The 21,522-nt window shown below is 39.5% G+C and overlaps 1 protein-coding gene across 1 annotated transcript; it reads right to left on the minus strand.

Annotated features, from left to right (window-relative positions):
- Positions 1-204: 204 nt before the first annotated feature.
- LOC138847803 (vomeronasal type-2 receptor 116-like) lies at positions 205-15,152 on the minus strand. The gene is made up of 4 exons (XM_070067613.1): positions 14,751-15,152; positions 4,379-4,606; positions 3,152-3,275; positions 205-1,118 (listed from the first exon to the last, which is right to left on the minus strand). The coding sequence occupies exons 1-4, from the start codon at positions 15,150-15,152 to the stop codon at positions 205-207; spliced, it is 1,668 nt and encodes a 555-aa protein (XP_069923714.1).
- Between the last annotated feature and the right edge of the window lie 6,370 nt (positions 15,153-21,522).

Consider the following 21,522-nt stretch of genomic DNA (forward strand, 5'->3'; position numbering starts at 1 on the left):
TTGGTTTGATCAGTGGAAAAGGACAAACTGAGGAAATATCCATGCATATATGGAAACTGTACAATCATGGAACAAGGTGATCTTAATTGCTGGACTAGTTGCCTAAACAACAACGGTTTTTAGTTTTGCTTATTTTACAATGTTGGAATGCAACTTCCTTTTGATTACAAAGTTGAAAATGTGAAGAAATGCATGAGAAAAATTTCAGGATCCCCTAGAACTGCATTGGTTCTTTAAAGCTTTCAAAGAATTTTTATCAGGTTTTATGAGAATAATATAGTACTTGGGGAGGAAGATGCAGCCCAGGAGCCCTGCACTGGAGGCCAAGATGGAGAAGATCTCCACAGCCACCATGACCTTCCCCTTGGTGCTGTGGTAGACAGGCAGGAAGGTCACCCAGACACTGCAGAACACCAGCATGCTGAAGGTCAGGAACTTGGCTTCATTGAACGTGTCAGGCAGGTTCCTGGCTAGGAAAGCCACAGTAAAGCTGGCCAAGGCCAAGGAGCCCAGGTAACCCAAGACACAGTAGAAGGCAGTGACTGAGCCCTTGTTGCACACCAGGATGATGTGGTCAGGCTCAGAATGTGCATCTAACTCAATAAAGGGAGGAGAAATTCCCAACCAGATGACACAGAGAGCCACTTGGATCAAGGAGCAGATGGGAATGATGAAGTTAGAAGCTCCTGATACCAGCAATTGCCTGATAGTTCTTCCAGGTTTTGTAACTTTGAAGGCCAGAATCACAGTGATGGTCTTGGCCAGCACGGTGGAAACTGCCACTGTGAACACAAGACCAAATGTTATTTGCTGGAGGAGACAGGTGGCTGTGTTGGGACGGCCAAGGAAGAGTAAGGAGCAGAGGAAGCACAGGAGGAGGGTGATGAGCAGGATGTAGCTGAGGGTCCTGTTATTGGCCTTGACGATGGGAGTGTCTCGGTGCTTCACAAAGACCCAGAGGACTGCAGCTGTGAGGACAGAGAAGCACAGAGCCACACAGGCCAGAGCCATCCCCAGGGCATCCTCAAAGGCTAAGAATGTCACCAGCTTGGGGAGGCAGCGGTTTCTCTCCATGTTTGGGTACTCGTGATCTGCACACGGGATGCACTGCTCTGCGTCTGCGGAGAAAAGGAAGACTGTTTCCACTTCACAATTTGCTCCTTTTTCCCTGTTAAGGAAAATGGTCACCTTTGCAATGTCATAGTGAGTCCAGCCTGCTCTAATGTATACCAGGAAACACTAAAGGATATTTCTGCACTCCTGACCCTGAGAGAATGCTCATCTCTAGGTGTAGGAAGCTCACTGAAACAAGCTCCTTAGCACATGGGGCTCTGGGGACTCATTTTGTCACTCAGAGATATTTCTTTCAGTGCTTTATTTTCTCAAAGTGATGAATTTCCTATATTTCATATGGGCACAGATTCTTCCAAACCCTCTTCTCTCTCTTTTTTTTTTTAACTTTTATTTAATGAATATAAATTTCCAAAGTACGACTTATGGATTACAATGGCTTCCCCCCATACCATCCCTCCCACCCACAACCCTCCCCTTTCCCACTCCCTCTCCCCTTCCATTCACATCAAGATTCATTTTCGATTCTCTTAATATACAGAAGATCAGCTTAGTATACATTAACTAAGAATTTAACAGCCAAACCCTCTTCTCTACTGTCCCTAGTGTTTTTCTCTGGAGAAGCTTGTATTCACATGGGTTATAATATTTGTCTGGGGTCACCAGGTTTAAGGTTTTTTAAATACTCAAATGTAGATGACCTATTTAAAATATCTATCACTCCTAGGACTTCCATACATCAGTCAATACTCTAATTTCCTGCATGGACTCATCACTCTTTCCATATAAATGTTGATATGATGTGATTGCATAGAAAAGAATTATTGCTACTAGTTTTTTAATGGTTATATGGGAGTAAGTGATATTTTCATCACAGTATTGAAAGAGAACTTTCCACTCCTTTTCACTGAAAGCATGGCTTGTTCATCATTTTAGTCATGTGAACACCACATGGACACCACATTGTCTCTGTTGAAGTAATACACTTCTGCAGCAGCAGCATGAAGGAAGTCATTAAGAATAGGCCAGCTGGTGAACATGTGACTATCTCAATCATATGTCAATTTAATAAACAAAAGTAGATTCAGTGTTGTGGCATGATATGTAAAGCCACCAGCTGCAATGCCAGCATCCCTTATGGACATTATTTTGTGTTCCAGTAATCCATTTCCAAGCCAGCTCCCTGCTAATGGCCTGGAAAAAGCCGCAGAAAATGGCCCAAGTACTTGGGTCCCCTGAACCCATGTGGGAGACCCAAATGAACCTGGCTGCTGGCTTCTGCCTTGCAAAACCTGGTCAATTATGTATGTCTGGGGCATGAATACGTAGGTGGAATCTCTCTCTATCTATCTCTATCTCTCTATCTCTCTCTCCTCTGTAACTCTTTGAAATTAAAAAAATTTTTTAAAAGAAAGGAAATGATATTAGTTGGCCCACACTTGTAGTAAAGTGCTACTCAGGAATTAAGTTGGTAATCATACAAGCTTCATGGACTGGAGGTGTTATGTAGTTGCATAGTTATTAGGATGTTTTGTCTGTATATTTCACTCTTATTTTCTCTTATTCTAGTATAGAAAACAAAAGGATAAAGGGAGGCATTCATTATGTGTACTACACAGCATGCACTATGTAAAAGACCTAGCACAGAAAGTAATACAGCATTCCCATCACAATTCCTGTGAAGTAGCTCCCTGTTTCTCAGTTGTGTATGAAAAAGTTTTGATTTCAAGATTTCTAGAAATCCTTAGGGAGCCTTAACAATCTCTCATCTGATATTTTTTGTTCATACATTAGTAGACCTACTAGAAGATCTCAGATTGAGACAGTCTCATCTAGCACTGGATGGAAAAGAAGGATATCAGAGAGAATCAGTGTCAGTGTTGAGCTAGAGAGGATGAGCACCACCAGACTACTGAGATGGCGAGAGTGAGCATACAACAAGTGTATGCAAAGAGTGAGTGAAAGTGTGCATAGAGAACAATGGGGCACTCTTATCCCATTATAAAGATTTCTTGGTTTCCTTTTTATCTAGAAATAGTTAAGATGGTGGAGTTTTCATAGTGAGTTATATGTTTTCTACCTGTATGATTGGAAATGTCTCTCTCTGGACAAATAACACAAATATAGCAGCAGACAGCTCTTCCTTCCTGTGGCATTTTCCTGAATCCTGGACCACACCTCTGGCTACATAAAGACTGAGGAGTCTGAGGGGGAAAGAGAAGCAATGGTCATTGTTTTGCACATCATTAGGCACTGTGATGTCTCTATTTGCCCCATCACTTTGAAGGTCATCACTGTCTTCCCCAGTCTGTGTCTTGTTGATTTTTTCATACATCTAATTTGTAGTTTCTATGATGCTCGTTCCAGGTTTGTCAATTGTCTACCAAACATTATGAGGGTACCTGATTGCTGTAATTTTGTTCATCACCAGATCTACTCTTCTAGGCCTTTGTTTCTTTCTACTACATTTCTTCCTCTGAAATCTTTAACATTCAGATTATTATTCTGTAATGTGTATATTTGAGACTGAGTATTCAGAAAAAGACAAGGCCACAGAGAAATGATGAGCAAATGTTATAAAGATATGGATTGTGTATCTAATCCTCTTCTGGACTTCTAGATTCAGGAAGAGTATCAATTTCAAGAAACTAAGAATGCATTTTGGGCATAAAGCATCATAGTTATACAAATCACCCACAAAATTCCCTGGGGGATTTCAACAGTAGAATGATGATAAAACATTTGACCACAGCTGTGAGATGCTATGCAGAAAAGAAACTGCACTTATTGGCAACTACAATGACAATGCAAATGAGAATGCTTTCTACAAATAGGCGATGGATAGATCAACTTATAATTTACTTGTGTTCATGCTGCATTAAAATATATGACTCTCACCATATTTAAGATATCACTGTTCTTCTAAATCTATATATCTGTATATATATACATGAAATGAAATTTTTTTCACCTTATATAAATAAAAAAATGAAAAAAATTAGAATTTCTGTACACATTTTTGTACATATTTTGTAATTTTATGTCTATATACTGATCTCTATCTCTATTCATTAACATTGCTCATTTTAGTCACTCAACATCTGAATGCATAATTATTTCCAAAGTAAAAACAGCAATAACTAATACAAATGTAAACTTCTAATACACATTGACTCATATATGTGTAAGGGACACCATATCTTTTGAAGCCAAGATGATAATTGAGAATTGAATACTTATTTAAAATCTTGCACTTAATCTCCTCTCAGACCCTCTGTATGTATCGAATATTTCCATGGATCCACACCTTCTTGAATGCTATAGGCCATTCTATCATCTCTTCATTGAGGACCAAGCCTTGGTCATGTGCACTCTCAGAGGAGAACTCCCCGATTTTAATCAGCAAACGAAATCCAGCAGGAAACTTCACAATGTTGTGGATATCGTAGTGTGCCACACGGTGTCTCATTTCATGGAAGGAAACATCCTCCCCAGCACTGTTGGTAAATTGGATTTTCTTCAGGAGTGGATGAAGCTGGAGGGGAGGCACAATTGGAAAGAGGGAGAACATTCAGATGAGAGGTGGGAGGTGCATATGACTGAGAAATCCTTCTTTTGCCTCCTGTGTATCCTCAGGGTTTCTATTTGGTGGAGGCTGACTTTTGTCTGAATGATCATCATATCATGTGTTCAAATGCAGGGAATTCTACCTCCCCCTCTGTTAAAATGATGGGGACCATTTGAATCCAGAGAAATCACAGATGTGACCCACAGGGTGGCTGACCATGAAAGATTGTTAGAGGTTTAGGAAAGCTCATCTTAGTTTTCCAAATGTGAACAACATGGCTTTATATATGCAATATCTTGATTATTGTGATGGTTCCATAGGTGAGTGCAAACATGTGCACTTTTCAAAATATACCCCCTCACAAATAGAGTGGAATCCTCTCTTTGACAAAAAATGGATGCAACTGGAGACCTTTATGCTTATGTTTACCGAAATAAACCAGTTCCAATCAGAAAATACAATTTGTTTTGTGTGATGTGTAGTAGTTACTATAGATGCAAAGAAAAACCCCACCATGTATCAAAATGAAACTGATATCTTGGATTTCATTTTTGCTTATCATCTTGTGTAAGTTCCTGTGGAACATGGTCTTTCTACTTTTCATTTATGAATCATTGTGATTACTGTGGCATTACACCTGTGATTATAAAGCAAATTGAAATGCTATTTTTGCAAAAATTAAAAAGGAAGGAAGGAGGGGAGAATGAGAGAGGGAGGGAAGGAAGAATGGATATCTTCTTAGAAATGTATCTATGAAATGCATGAAATCTATTATGTTCATATCAATATTTTTTTTTACTTTAGCAAAATTTGGGCTGGCCTTGTGGTGCAGCAGGTGAAGCTGCTGTCCACAGTGCCCAGCATCCCTGTGAGTGCTGGTTAAATTACTGTTGTTCTACTGCTGGTTCAGGTCTCTGCCAATGTACATGGGAAAGCATTAGATGATGGTCCAACTGCTTGGGCCCCTACACTCACGAATGAGAGACCCAGTTGAAGCTCCTGCATCCTGGCTTAGAGTGTTCCCAGTCCTGGTCCTTGCAGCCATTGTGGAGTGAATCAGCAGATGCAAGATCTGTCTCCTTTTCTCTTTCTGTCTCTCACTCTCTTACAGTAACTTTGATTTTCAAATAATTTTTTAGAGTTTAACAATATTGAATAAAATATCAGATGAATTCTATTAAATAAATTAGAAATCCAAGCATAATTTTTCATAATAAAGTTTCTGGAACCTGACATCCCTGGCTGCTGCTGGCAAGTCCAAACTTATAAACATGTGTATACAGTTTATGTGTAATTCTATTTGTATAACATTTTCAATGAAATAATATCAGAAAACTTCCAACAGAGGCAAATTGATGGAAACAACCAAATTCAGCAAATACTCAGGAGCCCCAATAAATTAGACCAGAAGAGAAATTCACTGCAACACATTGTGGCAACACTCAGCTCAGTGAAACACAAAGAAGAAATCCTAAATTGTGCCAGAGAGAAACAATGAATCATATTCAAGGATAATTTAATCAGACTCACCCCAGACTTATCGCAAACACTACAGGCAAGGAGATAATGGCATGATATATTCCAAGTTTTAAAAGACAAACAATGACAACCTAGAATAATTTACCTTGAAAAGCTAGCGTATATGAATGTAGGGAAAATATAGATTTTCCACGACAAACAGAAACTGAAGGAATTTGTATCCTCACATCCAACCCTACAACACTGGCTCAAAGACGTGCTGCACACAGAAATACAGAAACAAGAACTTCACTACAAAAAAAGGTGAATGTAGAAAATGAGCCAACTAAACTACAAACAAATCTCAAAATACATAAACAGCTTGTTTAAGGAACCATGACTGGAAAAAGACAGTATTTAATAATAGTCACAGTGAATATAAATGGCCTCAACTCGACAACCAAGAGAGACAGATTAGCGGATTGAATTAAAAAAGAGAATCTATCTATATGCTGCCTTCAGGAAACACACCTTATCAGCAAAGATGCATGTAGACTGAAAGTGAAAGGGTGGAAAAAGATATTTCAAGCTAACAGAAATCAAAAAAGAGCTGGGGTGGCCATCCTAATATCAGACAAAATAGACTTTAACACAAAAACTATTAAAAGAGGGAAAGAAGGGCATTATATAATGATTAAAGGATCAATCCAACATGAAGACATTACTATTATAAATGTATATGCACCTAATTACAGGGCACCTGATTACTTGAAAGAATTACTAAAGAACTTAAAGGGAGATATAGATTCAAATACAATGGTTACAGGGGCATTCAGCATGCCACTCTCACCAATGGACAGATCAACCAGACAGAAATTCAACAAGGAAACAACAGAGTTAATTGATGCTATAGACCAAATAGACCTAATAGATATCTTCAGAACCTTTCACCCCACAGCCACAGAGTTCACATATTTCTCCTCAGTACATGGAATGTTCTCTAGGATTGACCATATGCTAGGCCATAAAGGGAGCCTCAACAAATTCAAAAAAATTGAAACTATACCATGCAGCTTCTCAGACCATAGCACAGTGAAACTCAAAATCAACAACCCAAGAATCTCTACACCATATGCAAATACATGGAGAATGAACAACATGATTCTGAATGAACAGTGGGTCGTAGAAGAAATCAAGAGAAATCAAAGGATTTCTAGAAACAAATGAAAATGACAGCACAACCTATCAAAACTTGTGGGATACAGTAAAAGCAGTGCTAGGAGGAAAGCTTATAGCAATTGGTGCCTACATCAAGAAACTGGAAAGGAACCAAACAAACGACCTCTCAATGCACCTCAAGGATATAGAGAAACAGCAGCAAATCCAACCCAAACCCAGCAGAAGAAAAGAACTACTATAGATTAGAGAAGAAATAAACAGAATTGAAACAAACAAACAAAAAACAATACAAAAGATCAACAAAACCAGGAGCTGGTTCTTTGAAAAAATAAACAAAATAGACACACCATTGGCCCAACGAACTGAAAAAAGGAGAGAGAAGACCCAAATCCATAAAAGTAATGATGGTAATAGAAATGTAACAGCAGACACAACAGAAATAAAAAGAATCATCAGAAACCATTACAAAGAGATGTAAGCTAACAAATTGGGGAACCTGGAAGAAATGGATAGATTCCTGGACCCTTACAACCTTCCTAAACTGAGCCATGAAGATATACAAAACATAAACAGACCCATAACCATGAAAGAAATTGAATCAACAATAAACGCACTACCGAAAAAGAAGAGCCCAGGACCGGATGGCTTCACCGCTGAATTCTACCAGACTTTTGAAGAGCAACTAACCCCAGTTTTTCTCAAGTTATTCAAAACAATTGAAAGGGGGGAATCCTCCCAAATTCTTTCTATGAAGCCAATATCATCTTTTCTTTTTGACAGGGGAGTTAGACAGTGGGAGAGAGAGACAGAGAGAAAGGTCTTCCTTCCATTGGTTCACCCCCTAGATGGCCACTGCAGCCGGCGTGCTGCACCGATCTGAAGCCAGGAGCCTGGTGCTTCCTCCTGGTCTCCTGTGTGGGTGCAGGGCCCAAGCACTTGGCCATCCTCCACTGCCTTTCTGATCCACAGCAGAGAGCTGGACTGGAAGAGTAGCAATCAGGCAGAACCGGCACCCCAACTGGGACTAGAACCTGGGGTTCCAGTGCTGCAGGCAGAAGATTAGCCTAGTGAACCATGACACTGGCCACCAATATTTCCTTAATTCCTAAGCCCTGGAAAGACACAGCAGAGAAAGAAAACTACAGACCTATCTCCCTGAGGAACATAGATGCAAAAATACTAAACAAAATCCTGGCAAACCGAATCTAACTACACATCAGAAAGATCATTCACACGAACCAAGTGGGATTTATCCCTGGTATGCAGGGATGGTTCAGTGTTCGAAAATCAATCACATTAACAAGTTGAGAAACTGAAATCATATGATTATCTCAATAGCAGCAGATAAAGCATTTGACAAAATACAATACCCTTTCATGATGAAACTTTAAGCAAATTGGGGTTAGAAGGAACATTCCTCAACACAACTAAGGCAATTTATGATAAAATCATGGCCAGCATAATATTGAATGGGGAACAGTTGGAGGCATTTCCATTGAAACTGACATCAGACAGGGATGCCCACTCTCACTATTGCTATTCAATATAGTCCTAGAAGCTTTAGCCAGAGACATTAGGCAAGAAAAAGAAATTAAAGGAATACAAATGGGAAAAGAGGAAGTCAAACTATCCCTGTTAGCAGATGACATGATCCTATGTATAGGGAATCCCAAAAATTTTTGTGAGAGAATATTGAATCTCATAGAAGAGTTTGGTAATGTAGCAGGATACAAAGTTAATGCTCAGAAATCAGCAGGCTTTGTATACACTGACAATGCTGTGGCCGAGGAAGAACTTCTAAGATCAATCCCAATGACAATAGCCACAAAATATTAAAGTACGTTGGGATAAATTTAACCAAGGATATCAAAGACCTCTATGAGGAAAATTACAAAACACTAAAGAAAGAAATAGAAGAAGAAACAAAAAATGGAAAAATCTGCCAAGTTCATGGATTGGAAGAATCAATATCATCAAAATGTCCATTCTCCCAAAAGCAATTTACAGGTTCAACGCAATACCAATCAAAATACCAAAGTCATTCTTCACAGACCCAGAAAAAATTATGCTGAAATTCATATGGAGAAACAGGAGACCGTGAATAGCTAAAGCAATCCTTTACAATAAAAACAAAGCCGGAGTATTCACAATTCCAGAATTCAAGACATACTACATGGCGGTTATTATCAAAACAGCCTGGTACTGGTTCAAAAACAGATGGACAGACCAATGGAAACACTGGAAATCAATCCAAACATCTATAACCAACTCATATTCAACAAAGGAGCTAAAACCAACACCCTGGAACAGGGACAGCCTCTTCAACAAATGGTGCAGTGAAAACTGGACGTCAACATGTTGAAGTATGAAACAAGACCCCTATCATACACCATATACAAAAATCCACTCACCATGGATCAAAGATCTAGATATATGCCACGACACCATGTAATTAATTGAGAGCATAGGGGAAACCCTTCAAGACATTGGAACAGGCAAAGAATTCTTGAGAAAACACCAGAGGCACAGGTAGTCAAAGCTAAAATAGCCAAATGGGATTACCTCAAATTGAGAAGTTTCTTTACAGCAAAAGAAATAGTCAGGAAAGTGAAGAGGCAACCAACACAATGGGAGAAATTATTTGCAAACTACATGACTGGTAAAGAATTAACAACTAGACTCTATAAAATGATCAAGAAACTCCACAACAACCAACCCAATATAAAGATGGGCCAAGGACCTTAACAGACATTTTTCAAAGGAGGAAATCCAAATGGCCAACAGACTCATGAAAAAATGCTCAGGATCTCTAGCCATCAGGGAAATGCAAATCAAAACCACAATGAGGTTTCACCTCACCCCAGTTAGAATGGCTCACATACAGAAATCAACTAACAACAGATGCTGGCGAGGATGTGGGGAAAAAGGGACACTAATCCACTGTTGGTGAGAAGGCAAGCTGATAAAGCCACTATGGAAGACAGTTTGGAGAGTCCTCAGTAACCAGAATATAGCCTCACCACATGACCCAGCCATCGCACTCCTTGGAATTTACCCAAAGGAAATTAAACTGGAAAAAAAGAGCTGTGTGCACTTCAATGTTTATTGCAGCTCAATTCACAATAGCTAAGACATGGAATCAACCTAAATGCCCATCAACAGATGACTGGATAAAGAAATTATGGGATATGTACTCTACAGAATACTGTACAGCTGTTTAATAAATGAAATCTGGACATTTGCAACAAAATGGAGGTATCTGGAAATCATCATGCTGAGTGAATTAAGCCAGTCCCAAAGGGACAAATATCGTATGTTCTCACTTATCAATGACAACTAACTGAGCACCAAAGGGGAAACTTGTTGAAGTGAAATGGACACTATGAGAAACAATGACCAGATAAGCCCTTGTCTTGACTGTTGAGGAAGAACTTACTATTTTATTCCTTTTAGTATTTGTTTGTTCTGCTTAATACCATTGGTCGAACTCCTTAGTTAATACACATTATTCTTAGGCATTTAAAATTAACAGAAAAGTGATCTCTGTTAAATATAAGAGTGGGAGTAAGAGATTGAGGAGATATACAGTTTGGCACATGCACACCCAACTTACCTCCAATGGTAGAGTTAGAAATATGCCAGGGGATTCCAATTCAATCCCATCAAGGTGGCATGTACCCATTCCATCTCACTTGTTAAAGTGATCATTTTAAGTACATAATTGTCAAAGAGATTTCACAAATAAGACCAGTGTCTGCAAATAATGAAGGATAGAATTAAAAGGGAGACAATGATCCTACGGGGGAAGCAGGATGCACAGCACCCTCATAGAATGGCAAATGCCCTGAACAGCACTCCAGACTCAGAATCAACCCTTGGGACATTCGGATCTGGCTAAAAGGCCCATGAGAGTCTCACAGGCATGGAAAGCCAAGGCACTGTGGCAAAAATCACCTGAATGAAACATCTTGGTGAATGAGATCCCAGCAGAAAGAATGGGCCATCAAAGAAGGAGGTACCTTTCTCTGAACGGAGGAATGGACCCCCACTGTGATATGGCCTTGACTAAATAAGATCAGAGTTGGTGAACTCAGGAGGCTTCCAAAGCCTTGACATCTCATGGCAAGAGCCTCGGGTGATTACTGACGTTATAGATAAGAGTGTCAATTGTTAACTCAACAATGGGAGTCACTGTGCACCTGCTCTCCATGTAGGATTTCTGTCCTTAAAGTGTTGTACTATAAGAATTAACAGTAAAACAACTAGTTAAACAGTACTCTATATCTTGTGCAGTTGGGTGGGTGCAGTCTGTTGAAATCTTTACTTAGTATATACTAAGTTGATCACCTGTATATAAAGATAATTGAAAATGAATCTTGATGAAGAGTGGGATGGGAGAGGGAGTGGGAGATAGGGCGGTTATGGGTGGGAGAGAGGTTATGGGGGAAAAAGCCACAACAATGCAAAAGTTGTACTTTGTAAATTTTTATTTCCTATATAAAAAAACAATACCCTGATGGCAGTTAGTATCTGAACAGTGTGTATTAACTCTTGACTTTCAGAGTCTCCTGACACCTGTTGTGGGACAGCCAATTCTTTAAAGGACTATCATTATGTCTTCACTAATTTGAACCAAGAACTTCATAAATATTCTCTAATCTTATATTTGTGAGCTTTCTTGGCCAGTACATTTACTTTTAAAATGTGAGTCTATCAAATCACAAATAGGATGTTAATTAATATTGGATGTAATCCCAGAAATTACATAGTGAAGTAAACATGCTGAAGTCAATTTAATTTACATATATGTATAATATAGAATATATATTTATCTTCTGTGAGACATTCAATTTATTTGATTTACTCAAATAATTTGATCAGGATATTTTCCTGTTTCAGAGTCATTTTATGATAAAATGTGCACCCCACTGCTATTTGCCCCAGTAATGTCTCACAGAGGGCGTGGACTACAGCACACCTGTAGGGGATATTATTATAAGGTATATAGTTGTTGTGGGATATGTCCAGAGTCCACATTTCCTAACCTTACATACATTCCAACAAAAAGAGTACTTTTGATCATTTTTTCTTCCCAGTCTTTGTAATGAGCTGTGTTAGGATATTCTAAACATTGCACTATACTCTGAGAAACATTATTCTATGATATGTCATTATAGAATCTGTATTGAAAATGTTACATGGAGCTAAACTCACTCCCTAGAATAAGTCTCATCAACAAATGCAGACATTTGGATTTCCACACGCAGAGATTTTAAATCAGACTGCTACCTCATACACTATACAAATATCAACTCATAATTTATCAAGAATCTAAACCTAAAACCTGAAACCATCAAATTACAAGAGGCAAACATTGGGGAAACACTACAAGTCATTTCCCTGGCAAGAATTTCTTGGATAAAATCCAAGAAGTAAAGGCAATAAAGGCAAGAATATACATTAAGCTAAGTAACTTCTCATCAGCAAAAGACACACTCATCTAAGTGAAGACACTACTTACAAAATGGGAGAAAATATTTGCAAAACATGGGTCCAATAAAGTATTATGCTCCATATGTATAAGGAATTCAAGAAACTTAACAACAACATAACCAACAATCTAGTTAAGAAATGAACTAAGGATATGAACAGGGATTTTTTCACAGGATGAAATACAAATGGCCAGGAGAAACATGAAAAGATGTTCATGATCACTAACCATTAGGGAAACACCAATAAAAACTAACGTGGGATTTCACTTCACCCCACTTTGAATGAATATTATCCAAAATTTGAAAAATAGCAAATTCTGCTGAGGATCAGGAAAAAAAGGTACCCCAATACAATGTTGATGGGAAGGATTATAAGCCAGTACAAACATAATGGAAGACAATAGAGGAACTCCTCAGAAAACCAATATTGGTTCTACAACATGGCCTAGTTGTCTCTGACCTGGGAATGTATCCAAATGAATTGAAATCAGCACAAGAAAGAGTCTCCTACACTCTCAATTTTATAGAAGTTCAATGCACAATACATAAGATGTAGAATCATCTAGATGTCCATCAACTGATGACTGGGAGAAGGAATTGGTGAGATACTTATATATATATAAAAAATATCATATATCATCTCATATATATGAATATTACACAGCCATGATTAAGAATGAAATCTTGACATTTAAAACTGGAGGTCGGGCCGGCGCCGTGGCTCAATAGGCTAATCCTCCACCTTGCGGCGCCGGCACACCGGGTTCTAGTCCCGGTTGGGGCGCCGGATTCTGTCCCGGTTGCCCCTCTTCCAGGCCAGCTCTCTGCTATGGCCAGGGAGTGCAGTGGAGGATGGCCCAGGTGCTTGGGCCCTGCACCCCATGGGAGACCAGGAAAAGCACCTGGCTCCTGGCTCCTGCCAGGATCAGCGCGGTGCGCCGGCTGCAGCGGCGGCCATTGGAGAGTGAACCAACGGCAAAAGGAAGACCTTTCTCTCTCTGTCTCTCTCTCTCACTGTCCACTCTGCCTGTCAAAAAAAAAAAAAAAAAAAAAAAAAAAACTGGAGGTCATCACAGTAAATTACATAAGCCAGAGCTATAAAAATATTATGTTTCCTCTCATTTGTGTTAGTTCATATATGAGTATAAAATTGTGTGGACTTTAGATAATTTCCTATGTAATTATAAGTAGTGCTTTGCTAAATCAAATCATAGGCCGGCGCCATGGTTCAATAGGCTAATCCTGCACCTAGCGGCGCCGGCACACTGGGTTCTAGTCCCGGTTGGGGTGCCAGATTCTGTCCCGGTTGCCCCCCCTTCCAGGCCAGCTCTCTGCTGTGGCCCGGGAGTGCAGTGGATGATGGCCCAAGTGCTTGGGCCCTGCCCCCCATTGGAGACCAGGATAAGTACCTGGCTCCTGCCTTCGGATCAGCGTTGTGCACCAACCGCGGCAGCCATTGGAGGGTGCACCAATGGCAAAGGAAGACCTTTCTCTCTGTCTCTCTCTCTAACTGTCCACTCTACCTGTAAAAAAAATTAAAAAAAATCAAATCATATTAATGACAATATGCTCCTCTTTCACACATTAAAAAAATTAAGTGGTTGCTACTGAGGACTCTTGCAGTACTAGTAATGCTATGTTCTTAATATGGGTGTTGGTTGTAGTATGATCAGATGACCAAAAACTCTTTTATCTGTAGACTTATGTGCATTTCTTAGCATAGAGACGATTTTAAAATTATTTTTAACATGTTGCATAGCAGAAAATATATTTAAAATGTTCCAGAGCAGATAACAAATTCTCCACACATAGATAACAATTACAGATGTATCTATGCCCAGTCTGTTGTGAAAGAACCCACTTTCCATTATACCTGATCATGGCAATCTCAACATTGAAACATGGTCATGTGGTACTGCAATAAAAATACCTGAGGATGCAAACAGATGTTCAATGCATGTCCTGTTCTGGGAGATGTTTACCTGCCATGGAAAAATCCTTGGTTGAGTTGCATCTCCTGGAGATCCCTTTTCTATTTGCTCTGAAAGCATCTTATGGAGGGCATGGGCCACTGCATACACAGCATTGTAGATGAAATAGCTGGAGTCAGATATGGTCAGCATGTCAATGAGTCCTGGGAAAAACTCAAAGGAAGCATTTGGTGGGCAGACTCCAATTGTTCCACAAAGTGGTAAGCAGTGAAAAGCATGAAGCCATAGTTGACTGAGGAAGAAATCTTCTGGGTAGTGGGAAGGGTCCACTGTCTTGACAAAGTGGTTGAGGCCAGGGATTTCCCCCTTGTGGTGTGAAAATGAGAAGCCTCCATGAAAAGAGTGCAGCATGTGGTCTGTCTCATGCACAACAATCTCCCACTTTGCAGCCATGATCCACACCTTCCCCAGGGTTAAATAGTATTTGCTTAGAAATTCCATGGTATAGAGACTCCTCACATCACCATATAGAATATGGTGCATATAGAATATGCACATTTGCTGATGAAATTCGAAGCCTTGCTAGGAAGGATATTTCAGTTTTTTCATATCTTGACTTAGTGTCTGGGAGCTTTATTATATTGGCCCAGCAGACACCTTCCTTTACCATCTCAGTTTGAATATCCTGTAGGAACTTCTCTCCTTTAATATCATTAGACACAAAGATCACCACCCAAATCCAGCCAAAATGTAGTAGCAAGGAGAGCATTCCACGGGCCAGAGAGCTGTCACTAGTGGCCATCTGATAGAGCGATGGAAACTTGTCCCTCTCACTTAGCATGGGATCAAAAGGGCCATATGTGATCTGAATGGAAAGAAAACCGCTGTGATTTGACTTTTGTGGGTTTTGAGTTTTCTGTCTTGGGAAGTGATTTTGAAAAAGTCCTATGAAGAAATATCATGTGTAGGCATAAGAAAATTCTATCACTTGGGATCAGAGTAACTGTGCTTCAATGCCTGTTGCTTTTAGCAGAAGAAATGTACATCTTCATGCATAGCATGAAAGATAATGTGTAAGATACCCACGTTCTTCATGTATATTTAGGAAGAAGAAGGCATGTATTTTGGATTCAGAATCACCAGGACATTGGTCTTTCCCACCTCTCACCTCATGAGACATGTGGAGAACAGCTCCCACTGCAACTGGTGTTGTGTGTTTCCTCGGGGACAAATATTTTGTGTGGGTTGATTTCCTGATACTTTGAATTTCATTTGTTTTCACAGCATATCCTAAATTGTCTTGAAAAATATATTCACCTATCATCTCTGAGTATAGATAAAATTGCTTTTCAGACCACAGCTATTGCAGTCTGAGCTTGATGGTAATGTGTGCAGATTGCTACCTCTTTGTAGTGGGTCTCCATTAAGAATCCTGGAAATGTGAATACAGGCCCTGGGAAGTAGCTTGATTGGTTATGTGATTGGTTTCCTAACACCTACTTGTAAGATTTGGATTGAGTACTTTCACCATGGCCAGTGAGCACCAGCACTATGGTGGCTATTTTCTGATTATACTGTGAATGGGTGCACACTGTCTGCCTGTATTTGTTTTTTATTCTGTCAAACACTAAGATCTAAATCTCTTAGTTGCACATGGAAGTGAACTGGGAGTCCTGTGAAGGAATCTGCTGAATGTGAGGAAGTCAGGATTAGGTATAGGAGAGGGTAAAATCACATCTAAGTGCAACTCAGCCCCAAACACTCCTTGATGATCTTCGGGACTGTCATGGACCTCAGTGGGTTCCAAATGGAAAGTCTGGGCCCAGGTCTTGATATACCCATGTCTAACATTGAGTATTCCTAGGATATCTCTGCGCTGTGGGTATTTCCTGTCAATAGTCAGCAGTCAACTTTCTCAGCAGGTGGGGATGGATACATTGGGCCTAGACAGTGATCTCTCTCACAATCTAAGGAATTCCCCAGAATCTGTTTCAAATCGTGGTGCTATATGTGCAGTTGTGTTCCACATGACCTTTGCTTCAAATTGGACATGTCTGGTGGGAGATGGCAGAATTTCTCACCAGAATTCACAACAGATTTACCTGTGGGGTTTTGTACAGCTCCAACATTGTTCCAATTTCAGCTGAAAATGCTGACATGGTTCCAGCAATTATGGCAACTGTCTTGCCTTGTGTCTGGCAGGTGAAGTTAGGGATGAAATAAATGTTTCCAGTCAGCCAGTGCAGAGTGCTCCTCAGGGTGAACTGATCACTGGTAACAGAATTGTAGAGCTGGAAACCCAGGGTCAGGTTGGGGAGGAGCTGGGGGTCCTTATTGATCTCCTGGATAGCAAAGTGGAAGGCCAGCACATATTGGTAGTTCTTCCACAGCCACCTAAAGAGAGGGGCAGCATCAGGGAGAAGGGTGAGACTATGGAATTCAGAGCAACAACACAGCCACACCCTGAGGCCGCAATGGTCAGACTCAGGCTTCCACACAGTGGTGCCTCAGCTCTGACACATGGAGGAGGTGTGAGTGAGGTTCCAAGGGCTCTTAGAAGATTTTGGAATGACCCTCAGATTCCTCTGAAGCAAACTGTGTCCATGATCACACTCACCTTCCCTAGTCCTTCAGGAAAGCCTTGATGTGTCCCAACATGGGATTTCACTTTTACTTAGGGATGGAACCCAAGAGGCAAGCATCTCTGACTTGTCAGTCATTTTAGTGTTTGGAAGCATCTCTAATCTATTCACCATAGGGATTTTCATGAGCCCTTTCTGTAATTTTCTGTTATAATATACAAATACCAACAGAAGTATTTTCATTCAGTTATGTTTGTCTTGAAAATGAGCATTTCATTCAGAATTTCAAATTGTCAGAATACTTACAATGTTTATTTTAATTCACTCTTTTCCTCATGCACGAAATTCCATTTTATCTATTTCTCTATCTATATGCTACTGAAGTCTGTTTAGTTCTTAGATTTACTTATTTGAATGGCAAATTAATAGCATTAATTGAAATGTTTCTTGCTTTTAATCATTCTGCTTAAATGCAATTAATTATTTCATGAAGGGCTTTATTTTTCAGTGCTTGGTTACTTGTAGCTCTTGCTGTCAGTTGAAAGCTGAGAAGTTTGCTTCTTTTTCCCCCAAATACATGCCTGCCCAGTATTAAGTTCTGGACCGTGTACAAAGTTGATAAAAACCCTATAGAGATCATAAGCATTAGCGCTAGATATGTGTATTCATGACTGACATCTCACTCAAAACCCAAATTTTTTCAGTGTTCTTAACTCATCTTTCAAGTGTATGCAATAAGCTGCAGTGATAATAAAATAGAGATCTCTCCAAACTATTACTGTGATTCCTATAACCTTGAAATAAATTTAAAATATAAGAAATGTTTTTAGTTAGATTCCACTTAGTGATCTCGATGCTATTATTTCACAAAACATGGAACTTAAAGCAGTTTAGAATGGTGATTTGACACAGGATCCATGTTTTGAAATATGGCCTTGTTTCATAAAAAATGTGCAAAAGTACTTGTGTATGAAATATTTTTTAAACTTGGAAGATGTTTAAAAATTTGATGATAAAGCAAGATTGATTTTAGAATATGATGTCTAGAGGCAGAACAAGTCTATGATTGCTTCATTGATCAATTTTGCCAAATATTTAGTTTATAGGTAACACCAATGGTAAAGTTTATATTCAGAACATTGAAAAACATATATTCTTAGTAAATACATATGAAGTAATTACATTTCATCTACAAAGATGCTGGACACTTGCTGGTGGGGGAACAAGCATTTTCTAAACCTTTAACTTTATCATAATAAGAATTTTGTTTTGTAGTAGTAATATCCTTAATTAGCAGATGAAGAACATAAGGCTTGATGTCATCAACAGAGAGAAGGCACAGTCAGAACTTTATCTCCTGTCTGTAAACAGTTCTCATACTCCTTCCAGTATCTACAGTGACCATGTAATTGACCTTCCAAACTGGTACACTTTTAACAATAATATAGGATGATATTAATGAATACACAAGGCTTATTGGCATAAATAGGCTGTAGGAAGCAAACCAAGATGTGTGATCATTCTAGATAAAATAAGTCTGTCTCACATGTAGACATCCACTAATTTCATGATGCATACTGCAACCATGCATAGCGTGTTTAGTTTGTCACACGAGAGGTACTTGGTAAGTTATTTGATGAATAACCAATATTTTGTTCAGTATATCCTAACATTCATAAGGTTTAGGTTTTCCAAGTTGTGAGATATAAATCATATGAAATAAGTTATATAAAAAAGACTGAATAGAATTTTGATAATAAAGAAAAACATGTATTCTTAATAGTTACATCAATAATTTACATCAATATTTTACATCAATAATAAGTAAGCACAAGTATCTTGATACCAAATGTAGACCTAGCTGTTACAATATTATGAGAAGGGGGCCTGCAGTGTGGCATACCCCGTAAAGCTGCCGCCTGCAATGTTGGCATCCCATATGATTGCCAGTTCAGGTCCTGGCTGCTCCACTTCCAATCCAGGTCTCTGTTATGGGCTGGGAAAGCAGTAGATAGCCCAAGTGCTTGGGCCTCTGCACAAATGTAGGAGACTCCAAGGAGGCTGCTGGCTCCTGGCTTCAGATTGGCACAGCTCTGGTCATTGTAGCCAACTGGGGAATGACCCAATAGATGGAAGACCTCTCTCTTCCTCTCCTCTCTCTGTGTAACTCTGACTTTCAAATAAATAAATAAATCTTTAAAAAATAGTATGAGAAAAGTATGCTACAGGTTGATAAAAGCCACAAAATGGATAAAACATGGAAACATTGTGCAGTGAAAGGTGCCAGTCAATGGATGATAACAAATCAATTTCTATGCAGTCTCCACAACAGGCATCTATGCTTGTGGCATGGGCTCCTCCTGAGCAAAAGAGATTCTCAAAGTTCCCATACAGAATACCATAGATTAAAGAGTAAAGATTTATTTTCACGGGCAGGTTCCCAAAAGACTTCCATTGAGTAGATTGCAAGTGTTGATGTATGGGAGGCAGTGTGTATGTCAGGTGGTGGATCTCAGACAAAAACAGCTTCTCTACCAGGCACATTTGTTAGCAATGACACCTAGAGTGAGTGCCTTAGATATAACACTGTCCTCAGGCCATTCTCTGTTCCATGGGTTTTGGATGGGGCAGGCAGGGGTGGGGATGGGGATATGGGCTGGAGTTCCATTTGTCTCATTAATTTCAAGATTCTAGGAGTCTGTTCAGGATATCAGATGAATACAAAATATATCCATCTCTCTCTTCTCCCATGAAGGAGTAGAGAAAAAAGTAAAATGGAAAGGGAAGGAACACCAGCCTTCATTGATCTGCATTCCTGAAACTTCTGTGTACATTTTTTAGAATTCTTAAGCAGATTAACCAATACAAGCACACACTCACTTGCCGTCTGAACCACAGTTAACACATAACTCAATGTTGGACTTACCAGTTTACTGTCATTTTATCCTTTGGCCTGGATAAAAAAGATAACCGGACCATGTCTGATTCTGGTTCCAGGAAGTAAAGGGGGAAAAACCCACCCAGTACCAGGTCTCCATCTCTGTAGACACTTGACCTCACGGAATTATCACAGTTCCAGGGAGGTATGTCCTGTGAACTGTATAAAGGATTCAGGAGTAGGTTGAGAAAAATCACAGTAAAGAACATGTCAACTCAACCCAACATAAAGTTAAAGTCTCTGTTGATATTAGGAAAAAATTCTTTTGGATTATATCTTCTGTCTCATCCCCCTGCAGGGAGAATAGATCTCTATGTAGGCACAGCTGGTCCCAGTATTGTTGTATGCCCTCAACCTATAAACAGTGTGTGCTAGTCTACTGAGTCACACAGGGACACCGCTAGAATCACAAGGAAGACATTTCAAAGGGAGTCACAGGGCTGAGGCCTTGCCTTAATGTTCCTAAGATCAGATGAGCTCTGACTTCTATATATTTTCATTGCTAAACTTCTGTCCCATCCCAGAACTCATGGTATCACCTGAGGCTATGCACCTGCCACTCTCCACTGTGGGAAAAACAGCTTTGGAAAAACATGCTTTGGACTCTATTTTGTCCCTGGAGCATTGTGGGATATAGCTCTGTAAACCTGTGTGCATAGGGGCCAAGCATTGTTAGGTCAGTCGCCTGTTTTTGGGATTTGTTAATTGTAGAAAAATTAGTGTTGGAATTAAAAAAAAAAACACAATCAGTTTCACTATTTCACATGATTCTTCATAGAGAAGACCAAAGGTCACATTCACCACTGATGACCCTATGTGTATAATAGAAAGTCTCTTCATGGCTGTGCCTAATGTCTCTCCCAGGCCTGCAGTATTCAAATGGAGAAATGGGCTTCATGATTTGCCAATGAGTATGCATATCCAGAGAAGGGCAGAAGTTCATCCCCAAACCGACCCCTCCACAAAGTTAATCCACTTACACATCTTCTTGTGTAATCTGCTTGAGTCCATAGTGCATCAAAATACAGTAATGATTCTCACCATATATGATTAAGCATTTCAGAATGTGTACAGGAAAATATGTAGCATCTATGTGTTTGTGTGTGTGCCTCTGTCTGCTTAATTTGCTTTTTTCTTCATGTTCCTATCATTCTCTCCACTGCTGATACCAACTTCCACGTCTAATAGACACTGGCTGAGGACATGTGTGAGAAACTTCATATTTTATGCATACATGTGAAGTGAGAATTAAATGCATATTTCAAAGTTTCACACATCAACTCCTCTCACCTCCCTCTGTTTC

This window comes from Oryctolagus cuniculus (genome assembly GCF_964237555.1).
Source record: "Oryctolagus cuniculus chromosome 16 unlocalized genomic scaffold, mOryCun1.1 SUPER_16_unloc_1, whole genome shotgun sequence".
Classification (NCBI taxonomy): Eukaryota; Metazoa; Chordata; class Mammalia; order Lagomorpha; family Leporidae; genus Oryctolagus; species Oryctolagus cuniculus.

Excerpts from the sequence above, each read along its gene's own strand:
- LOC138847803 (XM_070067613.1), bottom strand. The coding sequence starts at position 15,152 with ATGGCTGCAAAGTGGGAGATTGTTGTGCATGAGACAGACCACATGCTG. Across the intron at positions 3,276-4,378 it reads GGCCTATAGCATTCAAGAAG|ACTCCTCAGTCTTTATGTAG; the intron begins GTGTGGATCCAT and ends TTTCCCCCTCAG. Across the intron at positions 1,119-3,151 it reads AGACATTTCCAATCATACAG|ACGCAGAGCAGTGCATCCCG; the intron begins GTAGAAAACATA and ends TTTTCTCCGCAG.